The sequence below is a fragment of the Carex rostrata genome, chromosome 24 (assembly GCF_964058835.1).
Source record: "Carex rostrata chromosome 24, lpCarRost1.2, whole genome shotgun sequence".
In the NCBI taxonomy this organism is placed as follows: Eukaryota; Viridiplantae; Streptophyta; class Magnoliopsida; order Poales; family Cyperaceae; genus Carex; species Carex rostrata.
Genome location: NC_135941.1, coordinates 2663573 through 2684713, shown reverse-complemented (window position 1 = coordinate 2684713; position 21141 = coordinate 2663573). Strand labels below are relative to the sequence as shown.

Here is a 21141-nt window from a genome sequence, read left to right as displayed (position 1 = left end):
GTATATCTCCAATTTTTACTTAAAAATGATAACGTTGGTAATTAATTCACATCTCCATTTTGTGGAATTAGAATTAAAAAAAAAAATTACAGCTGAAAACAGAACGCTGGGAATAACTTCTCTCATATATCTGAGAACAGGTCAGCAAGATTCTGGATATGTAAAAGAGGTTTTACATATCCAGAATCTTGCTGACCTGTTCTCAGATTTTTCCCTAATACAAGATTCAGATCAAGGAAGACTACAATTTCACAAACTACAACACATGGTTTCTGCAATCTGGCCACTTTCTCAAGAGCAAGATAGGGTATTTTGGTCATTAGACAAATCATAAAAATTTTACAGTGAAATCAGCTTACCTAGGCATGAAGAACCAACCTACTATATCTTGCAATGTGCACAAAGTTTGGAAGATGAAGGTGCCCCCAAGAATGAAAGTTTTTGCTTGGCTCGTATTTTACAACAAAATATTTACTGGGGACAATCTTGCTAAAAGGGGATGGCAATTAGCAAGTATATGCTTCTTATGCAGAGATGCTTGTGAAAACATTAAACACATGTTTTCTGAGTGTACTTTAACTCTGGAAGTATATGACAAGGTCTCTTTTCATTTCAAGTTTCCACAAAGGGATTGGAGAAGAACATTGCAGGAAATGCAAGCTCAAAACTGGATTGTCAGAAAAGGAGGAGGAAGTAAGATGGAGGACATAATTTTAATTACAATGTTTATTTGTTGGAGGGAGAGATGTAGAAGAATATTCAAGGAAGAGTCTAAATCTACAGAATACATGAAGCAAGAAGTGATAGATCAAATGTCATGGTTGAAATGACTGAAAAAATAGTAAGAGCTGTGATTTCAAGGCTGGTTACTCAGAAGAGTTTTAATTTTTAGAATTTTATTTAAAATTTTCAAAGCTAAGGTCAAGATTCAGTATTTTGAATCTGTTTAGTTTTGTAATCTGTTCAATTAGGTTCCAATTTGTAACCTAAAACCTTTTTATCATCAATAAAGTAAATAAGGACTTTGATCCTTATTTTTTCTCAAAAAAAAAAAAAAAAAAAAACCTTCTCTCATATATAACTGTTTTGTTTTGGTTAGCAGTAAAGAGGGTAAGGACATCTAGCCGGACTTGTCAGCTCCTTTTATTCTGATTTAAATCAATCTGTACGACATGTTTGTTTTTTTTATAATTTTTAATTTCAAGTCGGCCGTGACACGATTCAGTACATACATTTTTTTTCTTTTTCCAAACCCTCCGTAACACACATTCTTTCCAAATTGACATTTTATGCGTAACATGGTTTTTTTTTTATGAGGGTTTAAATGCCCTGTTTTTTTCATGCTAATTATATTCTACACATAGGGGTGTCAATGGTACGATATGAGTGGGAGAGTATCCTCTGCAGAGCTGTGCGGAGTTTTTAATTTGGTCTGTTCGTTTTGATCGGACGGACCAGGTCAGAGGGGGCCCAAATTTTGAGATCTGATCTGGTTCGTCCAATCAAAACGAACGGACCAAATTAAAAGCTCTGTAGAGGATAGCGTTCCGATATGAGTAGGGTAGAAGTATTGTCATACCATATCTATTAAAAATGATCTTATTCAAGTAGCGGCCATTTTTATTAATACCCAAAAAAAAAAACATTTTTACAATAATAACCTGACAATTTTTTTTTTTTTAAATCTGACCAGACCGCCGGTAATTGGGGCGGTCCGATTCCATACCAGACCGCCAGGACCCTGGGCGGTCCAGTAGGGACCAGACCGCCGGTAATTGGGGCGGTCCACTATGCTGCCATATAGCAGCTCTGTCTGCTGTCTCTCTAGCACAGTATCATTTATTAAACCACAGAGAAGAAAGAGAGAGCGATTTTGAAGCGATTTTAAGCGATTTAGAGGCGATTGCTACAGGTATATTATTTTTTATTTAATTATTTTATGTTTAATTTTTAATTAATAATTATTATACCCGCAGTCTGTAAAAACTATAAATTAGGCTTTAAGTAATATTATAATTAACTTTTAAATTCCAAAAAATAATGAATCTATTATACTGTAATTCTTATGAATGTTTTTTTTTAAATGTAGTTTGTTAAGGACAAAATGCTGGTTGCACTGTACGTGGGCGGTAGGCTAATTAAGGGTGCAGATGGCGTGTATTACTCGAAAGATGCCTCATTCGGCTTGCAGGTTAATGAAAGAACCACATTTATTGAACTTAAGCAACTAGTATATGAAAAGACTGGTGTGAACCCCGACCGGTATGAATTAGAATTGGCTACCCGAATTGACACACAACGGGCTGGGGCGGGTAGACCTTACTTTGTGAGTTTTCCTATAACAGATGAGGAGTTGTGGAAGGCTGTGTACCAACAATTTGAGTCTAGGGGGGTCGCTATGATAGACTTATATTCCAGGAGGGTTCCCCAGGCCGGGGCTAGACCTTTTAGTGCGGCTGGGGCTGGACCTTCTAGGGCTCCCCCTGCTGGACCTTCAGGTTATGACAATTCGGCTTATGACAGCCAGGGGTACCACCACTCCCCTCATGACAGCCAGGGGTACCACCACTCCCCTCATGACAGTCAGGGGTACCACCACTCCCCTCATGACAACCAGGGGTACCACAGTCCCTGTTATGACAACCCGGGGTACCATAACTCCCGTGAGTTTACTGAAGTTGTACCACCACCACCACCACCGCCCAGACAGACACCCATAATCCCTACATTTCCAGCTATACCAGAGTCATTACCGATACAGTTATCCGTTAATCCAAATGATACTAATATTGATGTTGATGCTATTGATGCCATACCGGAAAGAGAAATGGAAACCGGAGATGAATACCAAGGAATTTGGGAATCTGATGACTTATCAGATGGTGATGCAAATGTACCAGGTTTGTCCAGGGAAGAAAAATTCCCAATCAGGGGTCGAGGGAATAGGCATCCTGTCGCCACATTCAACGATACCACAGCTTTTGAAGAGGCTGACATTAGTTTCTTTGGTCCTCGTGTTGTATACAATCGTGAACTTGCCCCAGGGCAAGTCTATACCAACATAGATGAACTTGTAAAGAAAATCTATGAGACTCACGTTCACGGCAACTGGGAATGTATATTAGAAAAAAGAGAATCAAAAAGATTGGTTGTGATATGCAAAAATGCCCCTCGTTGTGAGTTTCGCCTTTATGCAACCCCTGCGGGTTCGGGGGAAGCATGGATAATTAAAAAGTGTGAACCACCTCATACATGCAAGTCTGCGTCCACAAGGACAGACCATTCAAACCTGACAGCATCACTAATTGCCGATGCAATTGAGGCAGACATTAAGTTGGACCCATCGATGAGCATCAAGGCGGTGGCTATGGCCGTCAGACACAAATACATACATGTAATCCCAAAATATAACAGGTTGTGGAGAGGTCGTGAACTTGCGATTTGCAGAATATTCGGTAGTTGGAAGGATTCATACAACTATCTGACACCATTGCTCCAGGCTATGGCAAGTACAAATCCCGGCACTGTATTTCAGCGGTGGCATGGCCCCATTTATGATAAGAATGGAGTACTAATAGAGGGAGTTCAACAATTCAAGGGCATTGCATGGGCTTTTGGTCCTTGTATCCAAGCTGTGCCATTCATCAGACCCGTTATCAGCATTGATGCATGCTTCATGTCTGGCCGTTACGAGGGGAGGCTACTGATAGCATGTGCATATGATGCTGAGAACCAGCTGTTGCCTTTGGCGTTTGCAATTGTTCGGAAAGAGGATGGTGAGAACTGGGGATTCTTTATGCAATTTTTAAGAAGACGGGTGGTTGGGCCAACAAAGTTTTTCTCTGTAATATCAGACCAGCACAAAGGAATAAAATATGTTTTTGATCATGAAGAATACGGTTGGTCAACACATACTGGCGAGTGTGTGCACAGGTTGTGTATGCAACACGTTGCGGAGAACCTTAGCAAGGCAACCGGAAACAATAGCTGGGTCCTAGAAACATTCAGACGTAATTGCAAAAAGAAGAAGCCAAGAAGGGTGGAAGAGATGAGTAGAGAATTTGCAAAGGTATGTGTTTGTTGATTGTTTACATGTCTTATTGTACTTTGTTAACATATTTTTATTTTAATTGTTTACTTATATTATTTTATTTCCTTATTTATATGTAGTATATGCCGAAAGCAAATCTGTACTTAATGAAGGTGGGCAAAAATAACCCCAGAGATGTCCAAGAGCCACCAGCATACGAGAAAATATTTCAAGCACGTGATGGAGGTTACCGTTGGGGAATTATGACCACCAACGGCTCTGAATCGCTGAATGCAGTCTTCAAGGAGAGCCGGACGTTGCCTGTGGCTGCAGTTGTAGAAGACACTTTCTACAAGTTAAATACATGGTTTCAGGAACGGCGTGCTAAGGCCGCAGAATTAATAAGGATGAACCAGTCATTTTCAACAAGGGTGGAGGAGAAACTAAAAAAACACAGGAATAAAGGTGCAACTATGACCGTGATCCCGATGGGTAATGACGGTACAGAATTCGAAGTGCACAATCCAAATGAGTACGTTCCTTCCAGCCGTAGACCAGATGGCACTATGGAGTTTGTGAAGAGGGCTTTCAAGTACGTAGTGCAATTCGGAGAGGCAAGAGAGGTGACCTGTACATGCCAAGGACCCCAACTAGCTGGAATACCTTGTAGTCACGTGATGGCGGTATGCCGAGTGAGAAACTTCTGCGAGGATCACTATGTCGCCGACATGTATCGTACCGATTACCTTGCTTCTACTTGGGGTGGATCTTTCCATTCTTATCCCAACCAGCATGAGTGGCCTGCGTATGTCGGTGATAGAATACTCCCTTCAGAAGGATGGATAAGGAAGGGGAGGAGGAGACACAAACGTGCTATAATGACCATGGACGAGATGGGTGGTAGGAGGCCATCGGGAAATCAGGCTCGCCGTTCCGTTTCTGACAGGCGCAGGGCAGGTAGGTAGCATTTTTCAGAATTAATTTATGTTTTTATTATATTGATAACTGAACTCTGTTGTTATGTTCAGATGCCATAAACGAACACAATGAAAGAGAAAATGCGAGAGTTGTTGCTGAAGCAACTGGTAGAAGACAACCACCTCCTGCGACCCAATCATCTAGTAGCCAAGGGTCTACAAGTACTGCTGCACCTGCAGCTGGCACCAGAAAATCTTCCCGTCTATTGGGTCTATTCCGACGTCGTGAAAGATGAACTTATTATTTTGCTTGGGAGAACTTATTTTGTTTGGTTTGAACTAACTTATGAATATTGGTGAACTTCAGTTGTATCATTGAACTTTAATTGTATTCGTGGACTTTACTTGTTAGACTATGTTAGACTACTTCCGAACTACAGTTATATTATCTAGCATATTCAATAATTAATTCAGAGATAACTGATAAATTGTCTGACAAGATGATAAAATACATCAAGAAACATCTCACAACGAAAAAACCAAATTGACGAATTTAAAATCCTATTTCTTAGCAGTCGGCTTCTTACTAACTGACTTCGTAGCAGCCGAATTCTTAACAGCCGTATTCTTAGCCGCCGGCTTCTGATTGGTGACACCCGACGATGTGCTCGCCGAATTTTTTTTCATACCATATCCATATGGATTTTCCACAAAGTCATCGTCTGAAAGGGGTGGATTTTCAATGGGACATTTGACACCAACTCTTTTCAAAAGAAGTATTGCATCACAGTGACATTTGGTAGCATGAGTACATCTTTCGCTATTGTCCATCCTGTTGAACAGAACCACAAACATAGACTAATTGTACAGTAAACATAGACTAATTATAAAATAAAAAAAAATACCTGCGGATTTAGTAGTGGAGAAAATCGTCTGAAATCGCCGAAACAATCGTCTGCGCTCTCTTTCTCCTTCTTTGTAGTGTGTGTTGGAGAGAGAAAATGCTGATTTTGTAGGACAGCTAGTGGACCGCCAGGGATACCAGCGGTCTGGTCCGTAGCAGCTGATTTTGTATTCGTGAACTTCACTTGTTAGACTATGGTAGACTATAATTATAAGTGGTGTCATAACTCTTTATAAGTTTGATGTAATTTGATTTGATAATGCACATATTTTTGGGCGATTTTGAGGCGATTGCTACAGGTATAAGACCGTTTCGATGAAATTGCTTAGTTTTAACACTTGATTACTTATAATTTGACGAAACAGATATGTTGTAGTTTCATAAGACCGTTTCGATGTAAAGTAGAAAAAACATAAAAACCATGGATCAACATAAAATAAAACTGCAATCATAATAATACTACAGTCCAAAATACATCATAAAAAACTGCAATCATAATAAAAACATCATTAAAAACTGCAATCATCTCTTATGCTTCTTCCCCGAGGGACTGAACCTAGCAGCTGCTTTGCCTTTGAGCTCCCTGTCCGGCTGCACACGCCTCGGTATCTGCTGGGAGTGAGGACTCATATCTCCTAAGTCCTCCTCTCCACCCTGACTCTCATCACCAGTGAGGTCAACCTCCCCCGGGCCCTGTGTATACATGTACGGCGTACCCGTATCGGCTCCCCATGGATCAAATGGAATGACTGATCTGGAATCGGTGGTCTGCGTACGCATCTCCCATGGATCCTCAGCCCAGCTAGGTGCATAGGTGGCAGGAGGCGGTGCGCCAAATAATGCAGATACAAATCCATCTGTGGTCTGAGATGCACTCCCACCAGACTCATAGTCGTGCTGCATCGTATCTCTGTATCTCGGTCTCGAAGAGGCAATCACCTCGTCATCTGTATCCTCACAGGGAAGGTCGTTCGTGCTAAAACCGAGGGGGTCTTGCCGAGCAGGTACTCCATCCTAAATTTAAATAAGGTCAGATCTAATATATACAAAAAAAACTCTGCTATAGAATGTAGAAAGCTGACATACCGGGCCAATCTCCACCGGAACTCCATATTTATTGTAGTAAGCGTCCCATCCTTGGGTATTCAGAATCCACTCGTGGAATGCCCAACCTGAGTCATCAGCTGCATAATTGAAAGTTAACTTAATTAGAACCGAGAATTCGAGGAAAATGAAATGATTATGTGTGTCCTACTTGTAATATTAAATTGTAATCACCTGCAGGAGGTGGCGGCATCTCGGAGGCGTAGATAGGGACTGGTGGCTCATCCGGATTTCGCCTGGTAGTCTTGATCGCCTCCCGCCAATTGATGTTCTCTCCAGCATCGCGCATCATGCCAATGAGGCGGCCTTCCCAACCGCCTACCTCCACGACTGGTGCCGTGTGCTCGAGCATTTGGCATCCTATGGCTCGCCAAGCATCCCTCGCCATGCAGACCAAACTGTGTCCAACCCCTCTCACAGCTGCCAGTAACTGCACACAACATATCATCATGATTATGACAACAATAAGTAATTAAAACTTGCAATTTTTAATTAAAGTATATTTCAGTTGTACTTACCGCACGAGCATGGATCGGACCCCAAGGCAAGAAACTCCTAGATGAATCCTCCATCAGTCTACGTCGAAGGGTGTCGCCGTAATGGCCTGTAAGGTAGACTGACGGCATGCCGTGTCTCTGGTACCAGACCTCATATCTCAAACGTCCGGGACCTACAGGCACTGACTCAGGAGATGGCGGACTCCATAAGTGCTGCTCCGGATGTCCAGCCCAGTCGTACTCCAAGCTGAAACGCTGCCTCCAGTCGACTTTGGGCTTGCAGTGAGTCGTTCTGCAAGTACAATTAATTAGAAAGTCCAGAAACGAAATTAAAATGACAATAGTAAAGTGATAACGATATTTGTTCCTTTGACGATAGTACTTACTTGTGGAACCTGTCCGTCTCATCCTGACCAATCAGCGGGTACTCCGGGATGAAGGCATCCAAGCCGAACTGTCGGGACACCCGATCGGGATAATGGTACTCCACTATCCAGTAACAAACTAACGGTCCCTGATAAAACGAGAGTGGTCTCTGCTCCAATGTCAACCGACTCAGAAGACCGCTACGATAAAATGCACGATACGGGAACCAATCGATGTTACAATGTCGGAGCATCTGGAGTTGACCCCGGACATAAGAAACCCCCTTGCCCGTCTCCTGGTAGTCGTGATCCCTGCCCCATATAGCAGCATATGCGGGGCATCTGTCTGGGTCTGGAACTCTCCAACGGGGAGGTGGATGTGGTATATCTGGCCGACATATGGGCAGATGTGACCACGACCAATGCTGGAGTAGAAGAAGTGGCCCTTGAATCTGCTTGTTCTTCACCTGAAATTTTAACTGTAAATATGAACTCGGTATGAATTTTCAACTTTAAAGTAACAACAAAATTAGTACAGACTTACCAAACAAGCGTGACACAGGGATCTGTATAAATGGGCGAGAACGGCTCCACCCCAGTTCCACCTCTTAGGCTTATCAAGGTCCCTCAGCAATGAGAGAAACATAATCGGGACCGAATCACCGCTAGAGTCCACGAACATGACGGCACCGCACAGATCCAGCACAAAAGCCCTAATATACCTGCAACATGAAACAATCAATATAAAACATTGAAATTATTGAGATTACGAATATGAACAATATTAACAATATTGAAAAGCGTAATGGTACCTCCTGACCGCCTCAACATCGTCTGTCTCAGGGAATATCTGATTCTGATTCTGGAAGAAGTGAGCCCGGAGTGATCTCAGAGAAATACAGTAAGCAGAAGACCGGGCCTCTTCCTCCTCCCCCTTCTTCTTGTTGAACTTCTTCTGTAGCTGATTCGGATGACACCCTAACAACTCCGGTATCATCCTCTGCAGGTCTGGATGGTCTGAGACGCCACCTATGGGCTCGCCATCGATAGGCAATCCCCACAATGCGCTCACATCACCGAGGGTGACTGTCATCTCCCCAGGCGGGAGATGAAATGTATGCGTCTCAGGTCGCCATCTCTCCGCTAGACCGTGCATCAGATACGGATTGATATTACTCTGTGGCATCATGGCAATCTGATACAACCCAAGCTGCAAGAGGCATTGGGTCATCAGCGGATGGGGAACAAACGGAATCTCAGACCTGCGGTGCCTCACCATAAGTAAGCCATCGTCCTGTATTTATTATAAATTTATGAGACTCAAATCGTGTTATTTTTTTAGTAATATGTACATTACGCATAATAATCACGTACCTCAAGAGATGCCAATGAGACACGGTGCTTAACATGATGGGTCCACAGAAGAGGACTGAAGGTGTCAGGATCGTGGCAGCGATAACTAGGCTCGGCCTCAGACGACTGACCCGCTCCAGTCGGATGCTCAAATCCTGCTCCATCTCCAGCCACATCCTCATCAGACGACGGGCCCGCTCCACCCGGACCCGCTCCAGGCGTAGGCCGTAGTCCCCACCGTCTAGATTTAGGCATACTACATTTAAAAAAAAAAAATTAAACAGTTCAAAAAATAAAATATTATGTATATGTGTATGTGTATGCCAAAAGATAAAATATTTGATATATTTACGAAGTGATATCGTAAATTTTTATAACTTTGATTTTTATTTTTATTTTTATTTGTTTGGTGAACTATATGTATAATATACACATACACATACACTTATTTCTAGCATATTCAAAAATAATGCAGCTCATGTTCAACTAAAATACCAGGAATTTAAAATTCATAAAATCCATATACATTACTAAATAATACAGAACCGTCGAGTCCATAGAATAAGGTAACATAAAATTAATACAGCAACAACCAGTTCAAATAGCAATTATACAAACCGTTACAGTTAAAACATAAAATACTACAACAACATACAATTGGGGTCTAAGCCTTACGAGACGAGGAGCTTGCTCCCTTTTTTTCCTCACCCCGACGCACGCACGCAGGACACTCCCACGTAGTGAGACGAGCGTCATTCAGCAGATCTGCATGCAGGTCCATGCAATTGGGATGAACAGCTTTGCCACATTTATAACAGAAGAACATATCCACCATATCTCCCTTCAGCTCACATAAGCAGCACTGTCCCCATCCAGGTGGAGGGACCCTGTCCACCCAGCCTTCCATCAGCATTTTTCTAATTGATGAATCAAGAGTGCTCAGAAATTCTTCATTATTTTTGGGTGAAAACAATCTTTCCAAATTCCGCATCGCGTAGGCTTCAGCCGTCCAAAAATTATTAATGAGTGCTCTTTTTGCTTCGCGTTCGGTTTCAGTTCTTCCTCTATTTTTTCCAACTTTGGGTGCCATTATAACTAGGGTTTCAAGTGACAACAATTGATTAGGAAGGCTAATTATGTGCGTAATTAAATACTAACTGTACAGTAATTGATTAGGAAGGCTAATTATGTGCGTAATTAAATACTAACTGTACAGTAATCAACGACTAATTAGAAAATAATTACAAAATATTTAAAAAATAATTGACATAAATATTTTAAAAATAATTAAAATAAATATTTTAAAAATAATTAAAATAAATATTTAAAAATTAATTAAAAGAAATATTTACAATTTTTACAAATAATTAAAAGAAATATTTAAAAAATAATTAACTAAATAACATACTTACAATTTTTAAATTTCTAAATTCAAACAACAATGTTGCATAATATAAAAAAAAATTATGATTTTCCTAAGAATATTCGGAACCATTATATTAAATGATATAATATATTAATATTTGTATTTAAGTGGTCAATCCAAGCTACAAATAGTAGGGTCCTCATATCAGATATATAAGGCTTAAAATTATAAGTATAACCAATTACAAGTGCATAAATAGAATAATAGATACATAAATAGTTATTAAAGGAGAAGCTTCCATAAACATACAATTTAACAGAGTTATGACTTATAATTCCTAATCAATTCTTACAAATTCTTAAAAATTATCAATTTTGTTCTTAAAACCCTAAACTATCAATTTGAGTTTTTATCCGTAAACCCTAACCATAAATTTTTATTAATAACCCAAATTTTAACCAATTCGACAAATTCGACCACAATTTTACAATTCTAAAGCCGATATCCAACTAATTTTATTCAAATATAGCCCAACAACAAAGTCATGGCCCCAATTCCATACAAATTCAACCAACAACAATCTTACGAACTAAACCAATTAATTTACAGATTCAACCGATTAATTTACAAAACCAACCAATTAACACAATTCATTTACAAATTTAACCAATTAACCCAAACCCTAAACCCTAATCGGGTCGCCTTCCGGGAAAATCAACAACCCGGGAAGGTCACAAGCAATTCGGAACAACCAATTCATAACGAGTTTTGATTTAGATAATTACCTGAGATAGCTTGAACACACAACGAGTCAGCGGGTTGCGGTCGGTTTCGAGATCCTTCGCTTCGCCTCCAAACCTTCCCAAAAGCACCAAATCACGATCAATGTACCACAAAGACACCCCTACGAGAGAGAGAGGGGCAAAAATATTCAAAATTGGTTAGAGAGAGAGAGAGGGAGAGTGAGGCAGAAAGAGAGAGAGAGGGAGAGAGAGAGGCAGAAGAGAGAGAGAGGGGCAGCAGAGAGAGAGAGTGCACCTGGCGGAGCCGAGCGGCGGGCGTGGCGGAGCTGGGCGGGGTGGGGGGCGCGGCGCTGCGCTTTTCTTTTTTTTTTTCGTTCTGGTTCGGTAAACAGAGAAAGGAAGAAGGGGAGGGGGGGCTAACGGGTCGGGTATCTGGCAGCATAGTGGACCGCCCCAATTACCGGCGGTCTGGTCCCTACTGGACCGCCCAGGGTCCTGGCGGTCTGGTATGGAATCGGACCGCCCCAATTACCGGCGGTCTGGTCAGATTTAAAAAAAAAAAAATTGTCAGGTTATTATTGTAAAAATGTTTTTTTTTTTGGGTATTAATAAAAATGGCCGTTCATATCCCTACCTTTATTTATTAAGAATTGACTTTTACTTTAGAGTGGAAAAAAAGTGTCGTGTCATGTCGTGTCGTGCTGTGACTAACATGCCGTGACTTTGGTCTCGTGTCGTGACCAAGCTAATTTTTTACGTGTCGTGACTAAAATATTAAGAGGTAGTCATGCCATGTGAGTCACGCCGTGCCCAAACGTGCCTTTTGTGATTCATGTGACCATTTAATCATAATTTAAGTTAGTTTATTCAAAATTCACTATTTAATCAATATCTAATGATCCTAGTTACACGTGACTCCGTGCCGTGCTGTGACTAGATTTTTCATGTGACGTGCCGTGCCGTGTCGTGCCAGAGTTTCAAAGGATGGTCACAGCACGAGACACGCGAGCCACGGCGTTCCATGCCGTTATCGTGTTGTTCCATGACAGAGCCGGCTCTGTCGTTCCATTTTTCCCACTCTACCCTACCCTATCCTTACCCGTTAAAATTATCGGGTAACAAAACGGTAGCTGGTGAATAACGAATAATACTAGTATAATAATTAGTTTTATTATATTTTACAAATAGAACATCAAAACTCATTTATTTCGCACATATACAATGACATTATTAATAAAAAAAATAAAAATAAAAAAAATGTGTAATCAATTTTAACTAAATTGTATTTTTTTTCTAAAACAAGAGAATTCAAAAACAAGAATATATCTTCTGACAAATTCAATTATTTAATTAAAAAACAAGACATGCAAATAAAAATAATATGTTTAATATTTTTCTTACAATAAAAATAATACATAATAACAAAAGTATTAACTAATTAGTGCTCAAACATTATCATATTATTATTATATTTTATATAATTATATAACTGGTACGAAATAGCCTTTACCCGTATCCTTACCCGTTTAGCTAATGAAAAAAATACTTACCCATATCCAATAAGTTAACAAAAAAAAGCCTGACCCATACCCGTCTTATCGAATACGGTACGGATCGAATAAACGGTTAAAAGGGTATCATTGACACCCCTATCCACACAGATAGTCCATTTTTTTTTTAAAAAGTAATTTTGTAACCATCTTAAAAAATAATAAAGAATTTAAAAAATATATAAAATTTTGGTCTCCAAGCACATTTTAATGTGGATATCGTATTGAATGGTTCAAATCGTCTATTTGGACTTTAAAATCAAAGATAATGATGTGAAATATGATTGATGTATGAGAACAACGGGACATTTGAGCCCCTTATTTTTTATATAGTTTACAATAAAATATGATTGGTACTGTCAAATTAATCTTCATACTCAGTATAAAAAATTTATATAATTAATTATGATATATATTTCAACTCCATAACTTAAAAGTTTGATTCTGCCTATGCATACAGTAAAACCTTTCCTCCCTCCCCTCAACAATCTAAGGAGAAGCACGCTGAAAATTTTTCCAAGGATCATTAAAGAAATGTAGATACAATCATTCTAGCTAGTCAGGATTGGATTTAGGTTAGTATTAGGAGTGACTAAACCGCCCCCACCCCCCATAAATACAAATTAGTAATTTTATCTTTTATATTTTACAAGTATCAAAAATATTTATATAATTCATTCTCCTCTTAAAATACTAAATACGTAGTTGTTGTTCGATTGTTAGAATTCTACTTTTTAAAAACTTGAATTCAAGTTTCAATTATCACAAATTGTTCATTTTATATTTAGCTCTCTCAATCTAAATTTATAATCTCGATTCTAGCTTTGCTAGGATTTGAAATTTTTCCTCTAATTTTCACAAAACTATATTAATTAGCACCTTCAACCAAACTGCGTTATGGATGAAGGCGTATGGCTAGATCTATTAACATATATTCATACTCCCAATGTTAGATAATATGATTCCAATATACACTGGATAGTGTATAAGATATATATATGAATGCATATGTATATTTTTAACAAAATAAAAGTGTTAGTTGTTTATGAATTTCTTCTATTTTTTTTTAGTAAAAGTTGGAGGTCAAGTCATTCAATTATTTAATACCTTGCTATTACAACAAAGGATTTATCTTATCTGGATTTCGAACCATAACCTCTCACATAGATATCATGTGTCTTTGCTAATAGACCAAAGACTGGTTCTAGTTATTTATGAATTTAATATATTTTTTAAATTTAATCAAAAATAACAAAAACACAATGGGATGTATATAAGTATAATTTAAACGTTATTATGTGATAGATTCATTCTAAATGATGACACAATGGGATGTATATAAGCACCCTATGCTGACACAAGAAGATTTAACCCATATGCTTGGGTTAGAGTTTCTAAATTATTAGGAATTTTTTGTTGTCTGCTATTGCTAGGAGTTTCTGTTATTGCCTGCTAATTGTTTTTGATGTTTCAGTTCTATTCTTTGGACGTTTATTAGCCTAGGGTTGTTTCTGTGGACCAGCCTTTTTGATTTTTTATGTTTGTTTTTTCTTGGTACAAACTGTATGCGTTTCCTTCTCCGATTATTTGGAGATTGGAAGCAAACACTATTATGGTTTCGATTGAAATCGGTGGGTGACCACTTTTTCAAAAAAAAATGTGATAGATTCATTTCACAAATTTTATGTCTAACTTCAAAAAATTATTATTATTTTTTTGAAAAAAAATAGACTATATTACTGAATACATATTGAATGGTCTTATGCAAGCGGTTGTGTATTATAGAAGAATATGTGGTCCATAAAGTTACATTTTAAACAGTGTGCATAATCTGATAATTCGATCGCATGTGGATCATAAATGTAGCCAATATCTAATAGGTCTGCAAATGATCTTAACATCTGATTCACATAATTTATTGCATTTGCATTTTTATATTGTGGGATCACTCGAAATCATTTTGAATTTGATAAACTATTTATTCTACGGGGATGAAAATCATATTTTGAGAGTGGGCACAGTTTGCCGACTCCTGACTAAAAAAAATTCAAAAAATTTCTCTTTTTTTATACTTCTGTTGGAAAAATTTATAGAAATATACATAAACTCAAAAAATTATAAAACTCTGTCTATTCTTGGAAATATTTTTTCAAAAATATGCTTCTATATTTCTATAATTTTCTCAAAAAAATAATTATAAAATTATGTTATTCTAAAATTTTGTCCCATCCTGCTAGTTATTCTTGACTACGCCACTTCCCACTATATCTTTGATCAAGAAAAGAAAAAAAAACTGAAGTATACATATTTCTTCTTTCATTACAGTAATATACATATTACACAATGGTCCACGCAATAAATTTATGTTTCTGTCTTTTAAAGTTTAAACAGTCAGTCTAAGTCGTTTAACAAGATCTTCATATGAAAATATATTAGTTAACCAAATTTTTTACTATTTTTTCCAATAAGTGAAATCACATTATTTGAAAATGATGAACTATTCAAAAATAGTGATTTACTAACTATTTAACAAAAAAAAGTAAAACAAATTTTTAAAAAAAAATATCAAATTTGCTCTACAAGTACATTTTACATGGAGATCATGTTTAACAGTTAGAATCAACTGTTATATTCTTCTGATACGAAGATAGTATGAATTTCCTCCTAATTCATTGATATAATATTAGGATTCAGGATCTTTCTTTAACAATGTTGCAACATAAATAGAGAGGTACAATAGATGCTTGCTCTGCGCTGTCCTTCTATTACTCTCATAAAATCAAATAAGCCACTATAAAGACACCTGAGCAGACTTTATTGGAAGCTATGACAACATTTTTTTTTTTTTTTTTTCAAATTTGTGCTGAATCAATTGAGGTGCCTGTCATAGCATAGGGTTATTTGCATTATGGATAGCTATAACCATACTCATAAACAGTCTTAAAATTGAGAAAAACATGAAGTAGAGTCCTAGAAATTAAGCTATTTCACCATAACTAAACACTCCATTTTAGGGATGTGCAAATAACTAGAGACAAGAGACCTATTAACAAGGGCACTATAGGTAAAAAAAAACAGTATATGCAATGTGCATGAATGGTAGATAGAAGCAAAGGTAGTACAGAGAATCATAATGGCAATTGTTGTGCTGCCAGCCTATAGAAGAGAAAATTAAGAGAGCAACAGAACAGCAGGCACACCCTATTTAAACCCCCCATTAAAATCCCCACCATTTTAATTAATACAAAATTTGATGCTGCTGGCCATTTTAGATGCAACCATAATAACATCATTTTAATTATCCTTTTAATGTTTGCACTGTCCTCCAAAAATCATTTACGCACTTGCAGCAATATATTGGTCAAAGTCCTTTTCTCTGTCCCAGTACTCTTTTACTGCTTACATGATACAAATCTCTTAATTAGGGGGGTGGCGTACATGATGACATCTTTGATTTTTAATTCATGTTATACTTGTTAAATTGTTCAAATTATGTCATTCAAGGCTTGTACAGAAGTTGTGTGTTTTTTTTTTCAGAAGAGGTACGAGAAATATTGGAAAAGAAAAGGAATTTAAATTTCAAAAATAAATGAAGCAGATGAAGAAAGGTAATGACAGATTGGGTCTGTACAGTGTCTGTGTTTTATGGGCCTATGGAGAAAGCCCAATTTTCTTCTTAAGGCCCAAATACAAGTATACAGAATTCTTCCAAACAAAAAAACTTGGTAAAAAATCTCTAAACCAATTTCAGAGCTTGAAAAAATTTTAATATTCACTCTGTCGGTCTTGTCATTTTACATGAATTAATCCTAAGTAAATTCCACAAACTTCACCTTCTCGCTCGTTATTCGGAAATGAAAAATAAAATCCAGTTGGTAACATACTTATTTTGTGCAATCTAAATACCAGATATTCAGCACCTAAAACACAACCCAAAGAAAATTAAACCAGATGAATAGCATCATTCCTCTTTAAATATACCAAATGTTGGGTTCACAACCGAGAACCCGCCATCCAGCACAAGGTTATGCCCGCTTACAAACTTCCCATCATCACTTGCCAAGTATAATGCCGCTTTCGCCACATCATCAACCGTCAGCCGAACCCCTTTTAAGTTCGCGTTGTGCTCTATCATCTCCTCAAATTCCTCCCCTGTGAGGCCCAAATATTTTGTAGCCAATGGTGTGACCACTGTCGAAGGTGAGATACAATTGACCCGAATGCCGTAAATACCGAGCTCGGACGAAGCATTCTTGATCAACCCGACTATGCCATGCTTTGCACATGTGTAGGGGTATGAGCCGGCTCCGCCTATTACCGATGCCGTGCTTGCTGTCGTAATGATGCATCCAGAGCGTGAAGGGATCATGACACGTGCCGCATGTTTTGTACCGAGAAATGGGCCCACCAGATTGACAGAGATTACCTGGTCGAAGTCTTGTTTTGAGGTCTTTGTTATATTGTGTACCCCTTCACCTCCAATACCTGTATACAATAATTACGGTTTAACCGTTAATTATTTGGCAGTGCAGTTATTGCGGTTTCACAACTACATAAGAATGAAAAGTGGATCAAATAATGCATGGTCTTTATTTCCTGAACCGATTAATTGTTTCTTTTAAGATCATGGTATGAAGAAATACTATGTTTTGCTTGACTTAACAAAAATATATGGGGCCATTTATTTATTAAAACCGGCATGTTACTGAACCGAAAAAAGAGCTGATAGAAATAGTTACAATAAATTTCTTTAAGAGAAAATGCAATTCCATGAATACAATTACCATTCAATCAAACTAATTTGGAGATTGGAATAATTAATTAAGACAAAAAACACTCAACAAATTCAACGATCTAGCAAATTTGTACACAAAATAAATTCATGTAAGAGGCTTAATTACCAGCATTATTAAACATTATGTCGAGTTTCCCGAATTTTGAGATGGCATGATTAACAGCTTTACTGACATCATCCTCATTAGTAACGTCGCAATGAACGTAGCAAGCATCTGCACCAAGTTCACCGGCAACAGAGCAACCAAGCTCGTCTTGTATATCGGCAATAACCACTTTTGCACCATGCAAGCTGAACAACCTGGCCGTGCACTCACCTATCCCGCTCGCACCACCGGTTATCAATGCTACTTTGCCATGTAACCTGTAATGATTAATTAATAGTTTAATACCATCAACTTGCACATGTTTTGCATGAATTATTGATATTGTTTCCTTCCTGTTATTGTATGAATTTCAAAGTAGCACTAAATCAGGTATTTATGAGATGGTAGGAAAAGGGATTGAACCACCCTCTATCAAAAGATAAAAACAAAATATATATAATTCCTGATTTTAATCTGGCACCCCATACTGGGAACTTGAAGTTTCCCTTACTGGTACTGGTATGTCATTATTTTGTTTCCCTTTGTTACATGTAAGGGTTAGAACAACTCCTCCCACCCCACCCAACCCCCCCGGTTCCGGATCCCCTAAAGTAACCCAATCTTTGGGTTTTGAATCGGGACCGTCCGATTCGAATCCGTCGTTTGAGATTGTTTCGCGATTCGTATTCATCTCTCGAAATGTGTGCGCTAATGAAAATATAGTTAGTAGCTTACTTCTGATTGCTGGTAGGCAGGTCCAAGCTTGTTGCTGCCATGGCTGGAGATCACTTCTGGATCGATACCTTGTGTACTTTTCAGTTTTCACTTTTAGTCGTATGCTTTCCATATATTTTCTATGGTGCCGGAAATAAATCTGCTGTGATTCTAAAGGGATCGCAGGACCCTGTTATTCCAAATCCATCCATTTATCTGTCTGACGATTCGTGCATAAAAAAATAAGTTTTGTTGAGATTTGTGCATTCCAAAAAGTGAAAGGATGGATTTGGAATCACAGGGTCCTGCGATCCCTTTAGAATCACAGCAGATTTATTTCCCTATGTTGCCCATCGTAGACACTGTAGATCTACTCTATATAATAATATTATATTGTACAACAGTTGACTTCGAGTAGTGCGCAAGTGCCTACTGGATCAGCGGGACCGAGCAAATCCATGTTAGGACGGTACTAAAATATTAGCTCATCTGTCGTTCCTCGAAGTTTGTTTCTGCGAAACAAATTAATACATTTATTGCATCACGGATCTCAAGGGAGTAATAAGGATTTATTGCATTAGAAATACGAGTCCTTAGCATTATCCTAAAGTAACCCAATTTTTTAGTTTTGATCCGGACCGTTGATAAAAAATTCGGGCCAATCCGACTTGCTTACTTTAGGGGATCTGAATTTTTTTTTTTTCTGAAAACTTGTAGACAGTTTTATTTCATTGATAGAAAAAGTTACAGAGTAATTGTTACATGAGATTAGACAATCAGTGTCTGTGAAAAATATACAGCTAAAAAAAATAAAAAACACAGAGATATGTACATCATGTAGATGTAAATTGATCATTCTTGCTTGATTAGAGTGATAGGAGCCTAGCGATAGTGTTATCTGTAAGCATATCACAGCCGAGCAGACACTGAATCTAAACCAGACCGAGAACAGAATCGACCGGACCAAGACAGTCACCCATCAGCTGAGAAGGCACTGAATTAAACCAAATTAAAAACTAAATCAATCAGTCCAGAACAGTCACCTCGAAACAGAAACAGGAAAAAAAAAAAAAGTAAAAAGCAGCACAAAACAACTCATAATATCATCATCACAAAAAAAAAATGACATTTATTGCTTGATTAGAGTGACAGAGGATCCGAATTGTACAAATACAGGGAATCGTCGTTGGCGCTGTTAGTAATTGGGAGCATCTCTATTTATTATCAAAAACAAATTCAAATATGCGCGCTTAAATAGGTCATGTGCATTTAATTTCAAAGTTATATGTATAGCGCTTAACAAAAAATTGTACGAATTTTACATTTAAATGTTCACGCATTGATGGATCAGATGCATACAGATTTAAATTTATATGTAATGAACATTTATTAAAAGAGTGATGCTTCTATGGACATAAGGACCTATTTGTAAAATGAACACCCTTTTTATTTTCAAAGTTCAAACAGTCGATCCGAACCGTTCATCTTGTTCTCCATATTAATATGTGCTTGGAGACCAAATTTTACATTTTTCTGAATTTGTTTTACTATTTATTAAGATAGGTACAAAAAATATCAGATTAAGACCATTGAATTTTGTACCCATCTTAATAAATAGTAAAAAAATTCATAAAAATGTAAAATTTAGTTTGCAAGCACATATTAATATGGAGAACAAGATGAACGGTTCGGATCGACTGTTTGAACTTTGAAAATAAAAATATGTTCATTTTACAAATAGGTCCTTATGTCCATAAAAGCCTTTGCCTTATTAAAATACTATGCAAATTTCATACTTAGTGAAATACGAGTAAAGGTAGGGTGTGATGTGCTCACCAAAAGAGTTTGGTGAGTACAACTCCAAAAGTTCATCGGATCGACTTCAAACGTCAAATCTAAACCGTTGAAATCCATGTGTTTCATGAGTGATGCATGTGCATACAAAATTTTGAAAGTTTTGAGTTTATTTGCTACACAGTCAAGCGGTCAAAGAAGTAATAAAAATTAACTATATAAAACAACTTATAAATTAACTTAATAAAATGTTCATTTCTTTGACCGCTTGACCGTGTAGCAAACGAACTCGAAACTTTCAAAATTTTGCATGCACATGTATCACTCATGAAGCACATGGATTTTAACAGTTTGGATTCAGCATTTGAAGTCGATCCGATGAACTTTTAGAGTTGTGCTCACAAACTCCCTTGCTAAGCACATCACACCCTAGCTTTACTCGTGAAATACTATTTAAATTTTTCATATATAAATATTAGTTCTGAACAAAAAGAACTTATCTGAATTTACTCTTAACAAAAAAACTTGTGAGTTCACACTTAGTCTTCTGTCAATAATTTGCACAGAACCATACACATCAAAATTTGTACCAGTGTTGTAAAAACCGTCCACATCAAAATTTGTACCAGTGTTGTAAAAACCGTCCAGTCATGTCGATTAATTAGCTGATGATTAGTCGTTGGCAGTGATCAAACCATTACAGATTTTTATGTCTAATATGCCAATTATTTTTAATTATGATCAATTATTTCAATTAATTGCTTGACATACTATGTCCGTCCGACAAGCGCAAACCATTATTTACAACACTGATTCGTACTTGAAAGACAGATGTTAATAACGCCATGATTTAAATCGTTCTTTCTTTCTTATATATAGATATCTTTACATATTATCAGAATTAGGAGGCCGGCTAATGTAATA

At 37.6% G+C, this 21141-nt stretch overlaps 2 protein-coding genes across 2 annotated transcripts; one reads left to right on the top strand and one right to left on the bottom strand.

Annotated features, from left to right (window-relative positions):
* Nucleotides 1–1736: 1736 nt before the first annotated feature.
* On the top strand, nt 1737–5352 carry LOC144575813 (uncharacterized). Its single transcript, XM_078326058.1, has 4 exons — nt 1737–1912; nt 2090–4069; nt 4171–4987; nt 5059–5352. The coding sequence occupies exons 2-4, from the start codon at nt 2105–2107 to the stop codon at nt 5241–5243; spliced, it is 2967 nt and encodes a 988-aa protein (XP_078182184.1). The 5' UTR covers nt 1737–1912; nt 2090–2104; the 3' UTR covers nt 5244–5352.
* An 11222-nt stretch (nt 5353–16574) lies between these two features.
* On the bottom strand, nt 16575–18558 carry LOC144575647 (momilactone A synthase-like). Its single transcript, XM_078325857.1, has 3 exons — nt 18445–18558; nt 17731–17987; nt 16575–17314 (listed from the first exon to the last, which is right to left on the bottom strand). Exons 1-3 carry the CDS (start codon nt 18483–18485, stop codon nt 16791–16793), a joined length of 822 nt encoding a protein of 273 aa, XP_078181983.1. The 5' UTR covers nt 18486–18558; the 3' UTR covers nt 16575–16790.
* Between the last annotated feature and the right edge of the window lie 2583 nt (nt 18559–21141).